Source organism: Egretta garzetta, unplaced genomic scaffold (genome assembly GCF_000687185.1).
Source record: "Egretta garzetta isolate BGI_Z169 unplaced genomic scaffold, ASM68718v1 scaffold732, whole genome shotgun sequence".
Lineage (NCBI taxonomy): Eukaryota > Metazoa > Chordata > Aves > Pelecaniformes > Ardeidae > Egretta > Egretta garzetta.
Window position 1 is genome coordinate 1037689 of NW_009259029.1, and position 8809 is coordinate 1046497.

Below are 8809 nucleotides of genomic sequence, written 5' to 3' on the forward strand. Positions count from 1 at the left end.
TATGCTAACAACTATAGGATATATTGGTTTTGCTCATGTAACAGCCACACACGCTTATTGGCCTTGTCACCCAACCAGTTGCAAACAAGAGATCACCAGTTAGATAACCGGTAGCTTAAGAATAGACACAGAAAATCACTGCACCCTAAATTTGGAGGGGAAAAATCACAGGGGCAGGGAATTATGTGCACTCCAAGAGCAATACAGTATTCTACTGTGGGGGAAGGGTTAGGATTGGCACCTGGCTTTATCAGCGCACTCATTTACCAAATCAAACTGTCCCGGAAAGCAGCCAGTTGCCCTTTAACTGTGTTCATGAAGTAAAAATTGTTTAATAGGGTCTGGGATTGGAAGGATATGGATCAGATCCAGACGAGATTTGCCAAGTATTCTTCGTACAGCTATGCGGCAGAGAGACAAGAGGCTCCGGGTGCGGCCTGCAGTAAAGAAAGCAGAGAAAAACTATTGAGGGACAGAGAGAGGAAGAGAGAGGGATAACAGCGTATAAATTGTGCTGAGCTCTGGCTGACAGCTGAGGAGCCATTTACCCCTTCCGAACACCGAGGCCACATCCTGCACAGCAACACCAAGGCAGCGCAGGAGAGCTGAGCATGCACGAATCCTCCCTGTGAGGAGGCCAAACCTTTTGGCCAAAGACTTGGAGCAATGACAGCTGCCACATGGGCAGTTTGGATGGGCAAGCTGGAGACTGCATGGGGTTGTGACCATGGATCCAGTCCCTGCATGAAAGGGTTCAAGAGATCACTGCCAAATCCACACCAGGGGAGTCTGTGAGAGGCTTTATACTACTCGGATCATTTTAAAATTATGTGGACTTTATTTTTGCTTAGGCCTTATCCCAACTTTCTTTTGAGGGCTTCTTTTGCATTCATGGAGAGCTCTTCCAGCACAGGGACAAGAGGATGATGGTGTCCATGTTGATTCAGGAACAAGACCTCCAAGGCACCACTCCATTATCCTGCACGCTCTACCTGAGGAGTCCCATTTGCCTTCTAAACCCAGGTTTAATGGAAACCACCTGCTCCAGTTTATGTGCACCTCTTCTCAGCAAAAGTCCAGGCAGGTTTAAAAACCAGGCATGTGCAAAGCTGAATAACTTCGGGGTTGGGGCTGGGGGCTGTATTCCACATCCTAAATCCCTTTCAAATTTCTCTAGAGTTCAAGAGGGAAACCCCACTTGTGACCCTGGTGCAAAGCCCTGGCCTTCACCAGCTGAGCCTGGTCGTTTTACAAGGTGCTGTCCTTGCTGGAACAAGGGTGCGGACTGTATTGATGTTGCTTTCGTTATAAAAAGAAAGCAATAGCAGGTAAATTTAGGCATGTTCAGGTCTGAGGCTCTGGTTTACTTCTTTTGTAATTCATTTGCTTTCCAGAGGATGTTAAATTCAAAAAGCCAGCTTTTTCCCACCTTTTTTCACCACCTGCTACCATCATTTGTGACTTTACTTACCAAGTAGCCTGTCCAGATAAAACTACCTCTTGGGTCTCTCCCTGCCCCCCCCACCCCCCGCAGAGGACAAGGTCACTCAAGACCTTCTGAGGGCACATCTGTGCGGCTTTTGAGAACTGGGTCTCACTGGATATGCCATAACCTGCCTGTGGCTTGAAGACCCAAAGCTCAGCTCTGATAGGACCCCGCCACCTAAACCTTACTTCAGGCTGCCGAGGACATGGTTAGGCAATGGAAAAGAGCTGGGAGAAACATAAAAAAGGTAAAGTTACAGACAGAGGTTGGGCTGCTGAAATAGGCATCATTGGTAGCTGAAGGACTCAAGAGGGAAAACACCATGTGAATGTACAAAATGCAATGGAAGAAAAACGGGGAGTCTAGCAGGAGGCTTACAGGGAAGCCATTGGGTTGAGTCATCAGTGTTGACAGAGCCGGAGGCAGCCAGCAGCTCGGCAACACTGCGGATCCGTGCCAGGGAGCGGCAGAGGCCAGCCCCACGGTCCTCTCCTGCCTGATGCCTGTCTGGCCAGCAACAGATCTTTGGGAGCCATATCAGGGGTGATGAAGTCATTAGCAGTTAGCTTAACAGCTTCTAAATCCCAATTATCTTTTTTGTATGTTAGAATTGCTTTACACTTTTATATGCACTTTACAGAGGTATAACCTGTTTACACAGTCTTTTTGCACTTGGCTGAAGGCACTTGAACAAACAGACCCAAAAGAGGATGGTAACACTCACCTACCACCTTAACAGCTCCTAACAACCAAATAAACTCTCCAAAGCATTCTCCTGAATCCAGAGCTAGATAAAACCAGCACCACTTCAGTAAGTCAAAGCCACTTACCCCTTGCTTCTTTGAACACCTGCAGAGCCTCAGGGTTGACTTTGACCCTTCCCGTGGATTCAACTCCCAAGGCCTCCACTTTCACCAGGTTCAGATTGGCTCCAAAGTCAATCAAGAGGTGAACGAATGCCGCTTCACAGCCATGTCGCAGGACAGCATCCATCACACACACCGGGGAGCCCCGGGAGAAGCCTTGGATATTGATGGGCCCGCAGCAGTTAAAATCTGGGTTGGCTCCTGCCTGGAGCAGCAGCCGGAAGCACTGGAGGTTGTGGTAGGCAGCGCTGATGTACAGCGGGCAGACCACCAGCGTGGTGAGGGGCCGCAGGGAGAGGCTGGGGACCCGGGAAGTGAGGTGGTGATTCACATCCACATCTGCACCATACCTGGGTGGGGGAGAAGAGCAGAGGTCTGGAAGCAAGGGCAACAGCACCACGACTGCACTCCAGGGTGACAAAATGGCAGGGGATGAGGCTGAAGGACACCCAGAGGGTAAGCACCCTGCCTGGTTTTGGTACTTCTGGAGCCCATCACCCAAGAACTGCCCTCAGAGGGGCCTAGCAGGGCTTCTGAGTGGGAATGCCATATCCAGCATGGTCTGATCTTCAAGAAGCAAAGCTGTTCCTCTGCCTGCAACAGCCCAGGCTTGGGAGAGAGCAGCTGAGGAACATCTTTCCTTGCCCTCCTGAAAGATGTGCCAAACATGGCCTTGGCACAAGGGATGGCTCAGCCCTCAGCCAGCAACACATAATGTTGGATGCTAATGAGCCAGCTGGGGAGTGGGGATGCTTCCAAATTACTCAGTTGAAGAGATGCAGTGAAATAACTTCCCCACCAGGATAAAACAGCCAAAAAGCAATGCAGGCAATAGATCTGACTGTCACACAGACAGTACGGAAATGGAAACCAAAATCTGTGCTCAACAGCAAAACACGTGTGACAAAATCCTGCTCCCGAAGGAGCTGGGGTGGTTGAAATCCCATCAGAAATCCCACCAGGGAGTCAAAAAGAGGCCTTCTCCCTAGCATTCAGCTCAGACGAAGGGACGTACCCGCCAGCTCTCAGTGTGTAGGAAACTGGAAAAACAAAATAATTGCGTCAGACTTTCTGCTCTCCCCATCCATCCTGCACAGCTCCATTCACAGGTTATATATTATACCAGATACCACACGAGATATTACAGTTCATTGGCCAGCACTCCAGGCACTGAAGGGGCGAGCTCAACAAGCTGCAGCAGCAAACCTCTCAAGCCTTTTGCAACTGGCTCCTGCCTCACTCTACCCCACAGAGAAACCTGTACTTCACTTCTTTGCAGCATGGTGCCATGGTGTCCCAACTGCTCCGTAAGCTCTGCAGCCAGAGCAAAGCAGGCTCAAGCTTGCTGTGGCGTAGAGAAGGCACCTGAGCCGGCTAAAGCCCTGCTCAGTGGACATCGGTCTTGTCATCAAACAAAAGCAGAGCCCACAGCATACTTCTTTTTGGGAAGTACAGACGGCATTAAGTTGAGAATGAGCAGAAAACAAGGCTTACTGGCTTTGGTTCTTTTCATTTTTTTGGAGGAAATGAAGAATGTGGCCAAATAAATGGGAGCAAAAAGGCCAACTCTCACTATCTGGAAAAGCATGGAATTTGAAAAATGGCAATGCTACAGAAAGAAGAGATGGCAGAAATAAGCTTGTATTTCCCCTAGCCTGGGGAACGCCCAAGCAGTGGGGACACTAACTCCAGCTACTTCACATGTAGCTTGGACAGGAACACGGAGGAAGACAATGCAATCCCCTAAGGAGTAAATGGGTTTCGTTGCAGCACTACAGATCAAGCAAAGCCTTGTCCCTTCTCCCCACAGATGGATAAAAGATTCCTTCACCCACCAGTCCCCCTCCAACTCAAAGCAAAATACAAAATTCTGCTTTTGTCACAGTAAGGCATGTCCCTGAGGCATCGGGATGATTTCTCAGATCTTTTTCACCGTTTTTAGCGTGGCAAAAGGATCATCTCAATCTTAATACGCTGGGTCAGCCCCTAGTTACGCTGGAGGTTTATAATGTAACAGTCCGATCCCATCACAGCATGATCACATCACAAGCTGTTAGGAGAGTAATCTACACCCTGGCAATATAAGCATAAATATTTCCGCCAGCCACCATTCCACAGCTATGTGTGTATTTACTATTAATGGATACAATTTCACCTATTGCTTGGTTAGCTGGTTCAGCAATTGTGGTAGGACTCAGGAATCCTGATTGTGCTACCATATGATTAAAAAAGAAGAAAGAACCAGGTGATGTTTAGACACCTGCAGCAAGCCTGAACTGGGTTGGGCTTTCTTTTCAGGACACTGAGGTTCTCTCAAGCTGAATATGCTGAAATATTTCCTTATATCTCAGTAAATGTGTCTTCCTCATTGCATTCCCCCTGCCAAATCCTTTAAATCAACATTTTTAAAATCTCTGAGTGAGCTTTGTAACGTAAGACTGCATTTTAAAGTAAGCAACTCTGAACAGATCTGTGAAATCCATACTCCGAGATATTTGAAATTTTGGGCAATCTGACAATTTGGTATTAGCTTAGCAGCCTTGGGAGAGACATTGTCTAATAAAAAGAGATTGGACAAACTCCAGTTAATTTTTAATCCTGAAAGTTTTCCAAAATCTTGCTTTTAATATTGCTGGCAAGGTATCCCAAGGAGTAGACACATAAATCAATGCATCGGCTCTCCATGTGCTGCTGAAATACCATTTGCTTCATTTCACCCTGCCTTAGCAGATATAGCAGGGGAGATTCTGGGGAATGCAGCATGTGAGCTGAACCCTGTACCAACAAGCGCCTGACAATGAGGACATCCTTCCCTCAGCTTACTGAGAAAGGAGCAAGGAGGGGGAACCTTCTCCCCTTCTTTCTACTTGCCAGCTTCCTTAAAGCTGCACTTGTGTGAAAATTAACTTCCCCAAAAGCAAAAAGGAGTATTTTGAATTTTTTCTGTTGAAATCCTTTTCATTGTTATTTTCTTGCATTTGCGGTCATTGAAGGGATTTCTTGGAGAGCGTTTCTGTGTGAATCCAAATAAAACTTTCTTCTCTTTTACTATTTCTTTCTACAACCTACATTTTCCCCTTACAATCCCTTTATCATTTGGTGTCAATATAGTTGCTCAGCACGGTCCCTTATACAAAAAGCTTCCAATTTAGAAGAAAGGAAGTATCATGGCATGCCACAGAGGAGAAAAGTCAAGTTTGCACAGCCTGCTTCTAGACCTTGAGCTCACTGACTGCTGGTGCTGCAGAGGAAGCTTCCTGAGGGAGAGGAGGTCACCAGCCACCCACCACCCAGCTAAGGTTACTGTTCATCATCTCATAGTGATGGCCATCATGCCCTGCCCCAGAGATGCCACCCCTTTGATAGAGCTGTGCATAAGGTGTCTGGAAAGGGGAGGCTGAATCAGACACCACAGAGGGCGTCCTAGTGATAGGCAAATGCCAGGCAGCCAAGTACAGACAGTGCCAGAGAAAAGCATCTTTCCTCCCAATGACAGAAAATGGCCAGAGCAGCAGAGCTACACAAGGGAGAGATGTGTTTCTAAACAATTTTTGGTTCAGTGGGGGATTCACCTCACTCATAATAAATTCGTCCAGGGGTATGGAGTTGGCAGTCAAGTTGGAAGTGGTGGGGGAGGTTATTTTGCAGGATTTGGCTCTGACTGAATAGTGGATGGTGGGCTCAGAAACAGAGACTCCTCTCTTGGGCGACGTCTTAGAACAGTCATGAGAGTCACACAGCAGGGCACAGACCTGTTGCCAGGTCCAAGCAATGGGGAAGACAAGGATGTCCCTTTGGGCACCTCCCCATCTTCTCTGCTGTTCATCTCTTGGCCAGCTTCACCAGGCCTGTGGAGGCACTGGGCATGTGAGGAGGGAACAGATGCTCCAAGACCCATGGGGGAAAGATCCCAAGGGAAGAAGAGAGGGAAGTAGAGCCACCCATCTCCCCATCAGGACCAACTCCAGCCTGGACCCAAGCTCTCACCTGATCAGCTCCCGGAGGATGTCTGCCCGGCCCACGCGTGCGGCATGGTAGACAGGGGTGCTGCGGTGGGGCCGGCTGCCGTTGGGGTCAGCCCCAGCTTCCAGGAGGATCTTGGCACACTCGAGGTGCCCGTTGACCACAGCCACATAGAGGGCGGTCTGCCCTTTCACGTCCACCAAGTCGATCTCGGCCCCTTTGCGGAGGAGGAAGTCGACGCAGGGGCCGTGGCCGGCGGTGGCAGCAATGCGCAGTGGCGTGCAGGGCAGCCAGCCACAGCACCACACCGACTTCTCGTTGATCCGGCTGGCATCAGAGGGAGGAAGCGTTGGGTCACAAGAAGCCCTCCTGACACCTTGCACCACCCCAGCTCCCACAGCCCCAGAGGAGGATGCTGGGAGAACCCAACCAGCTCCCTTCAAGTTTTCCTCCCCATTTTTGACACTTCATAGCAGCCCTAAAAAGCTCCTGCCAGTTACCTGACTAGGCACTGCACGTAGGTAGCCAGAGACTGTGGCATGTACCGGAGTAGTGCCTGGAAGATGGGTTTTATTGCAGCTCTGCTGTGTCAGGAGCAGCACATATTCACAGTGAGGGACAAACCCTGCCTCAAAGCTCAGTCAAAATTACCAATAAAAAGAATAAAATACTCCCTTGTAACACGGAGATGTCCCAGGTCAGAAGTGACCAAGCTGGGGACCACAACTACTTAATTCAAGCTGCTCCAAAAGGGGCAGAAGGTTGTCAAAGCAGCAGGGAAACAGCAAGAGGACACGGGAGGAGGGGAGCAATGTACAGAAATGCAGACGTACATCTGTATCACACCACTGGCAACATCCACACTCAGCCAGGCACCATGGGATGACGTAAACACAAATCCAGGGAAACTCAGCCCTGCCAGCAAGGAGCAAGCTGGGGAGGTGTGGCCATCCTGCACTGAACAGCATAAGTAGGCCATTAGCAACCCTGTTGGACGGCTGTACTGGCATAAGAGCCTTTTCCAATTTATAGAAGAGATGGGTTTGGGTGGCAACTGGTTAGATCCCCTCTGAAATCACCTGTATTGTCATGCTCATCCAGATCTCAGGTTAGCCTTACAAACCTCATAAACATCAACAACCCACTCCCAAATTCTCTGCAAATCACTGCAGGTACCATTTTAGCAGGAACACACCGAGAGGAAGGGATTTCTTTAAGGCCAATGTAGGCTGGCGAAGTGCTCTTTAGTCAGCGCAGCAGCGGATTTGCTCTTCTAGCTCACTCCATGTAGGCCCACGTAACCAGTACAGGACAAAGCAGTTTTTACACAGTGCATTTACAGAGTTTGCTAGAAGAACAGTGCCACAATTTTTTTTTCAGCCATGTTTTAGGAAGAGGAGTAGTATAAAACTCACATCAAGCCCTCAGCTGTCAAGTCTTGTGATAAAAGTGCTTTCTCTAACCTTGGAGGTTTGGGGATCTCCATCCCATACCTACCCCCAGATTCAAAGAAATCACTTTTTTGTTCACTTCACCACCTGTACGATGGTGCTGTGGGTCCAGCCTCCTCCTCTCGCCAAACTTTAGATTTTTCCTGCAGGGAAGGATGCCTGGCCCTGCTACCACAGGGTTCCCACACGGCAAAATAATAAGGTAAATATCTCAGAGCAAGGGACCTGAGAGCCCTAGCTGCCCAGGTGGCACAAAGAGGGGCTGGCTCATTCTCAGTTTTGCTGAAAGGACACCTTTTTTGAGGCTGGGAGACATTTTGCACTCTAAGCAGTTTTCTCCACGGTGCAGGAAAATTAATTAACTATCCCCATGGTCACAGACTGACACTGGGCAGATTTTGTAACATAGGATGTTTCAGGTTTATATTCGATTGTAATCCCTTTTGCATGTTTTTCCCATTATACGTAGGCTCCTATTTTCATGGTATTACATTTCCACCCTGATCTGAAAAGAGCTCATGCGTGGCTGCCGCACGCTTGCAAACTGGCTTGAGATTTGCCTCCTGGGAGACCACGGGGGACAATTTCAGGGGCAAGAGGAGCATCCTCCCAACCCGACACCTCTCCTGCCAGGAACGGAGTGGGACGGGGCCTCCAAAAGGCCGTGGGGAGATGGGTGCGGGGTAAGCAGCCCCAGGGACTCGTTAGCCAAAATCGTTTAAGCGGGACCCCGCACCCTCGTCCCCGTGAGGGTCTCCAAAGCCAGGGTGAGGGTGCGGGCAGGGCGGGGTGCGCGCAGCCCCCCTCACCTTTGGAAGCTCTCCTCCTGCAGCAAGCTCTTGAGGGTGGGCAGGTCCCCCACGTAGGCCGCGTCGTGCAGCCGGGTGTCCTCGCAGTGCTCGATGGGGTGGTCGCAAAACTGCTCCCGCAGCCACTCCTTCAGGTTACGACCTGCGCTGGAGAGAGGGGGGGGAGCCGGGCTGAGCCCTGGACGGAGACGGCCCGGCCCGGCTCGGGGAGGGGCTGTCCCGGTCCCGTCCCGT

The 8809-nt window shown here is 49.8% G+C and overlaps 1 protein-coding gene across 1 annotated transcript in view; it reads right to left on the reverse strand.

Annotated features, from left to right (window-relative positions):
- Positions 1-252: 252 nt before the first annotated feature.
- Positions 253-8809, reverse strand: part of ASB1 (ankyrin repeat and SOCS box containing 1) — a 35434-nt gene continuing 26877 nt past the window's right edge. The window contains exons 3-6 of the mRNA XM_035890252.1: positions 8576-8722; positions 6340-6642; positions 2317-2702; positions 253-437 (exon numbers count right to left, since the gene is read on the reverse strand). Coding sequence (XP_035746145.1) covers positions 304-437; positions 2317-2702; positions 6340-6642; positions 8576-8722 — 970 coding nt within the window. The 3' untranslated portion in view covers positions 253-303. The remainder of the gene's footprint in view (positions 438-2316; positions 2703-6339; positions 6643-8575; positions 8723-8809) is intronic.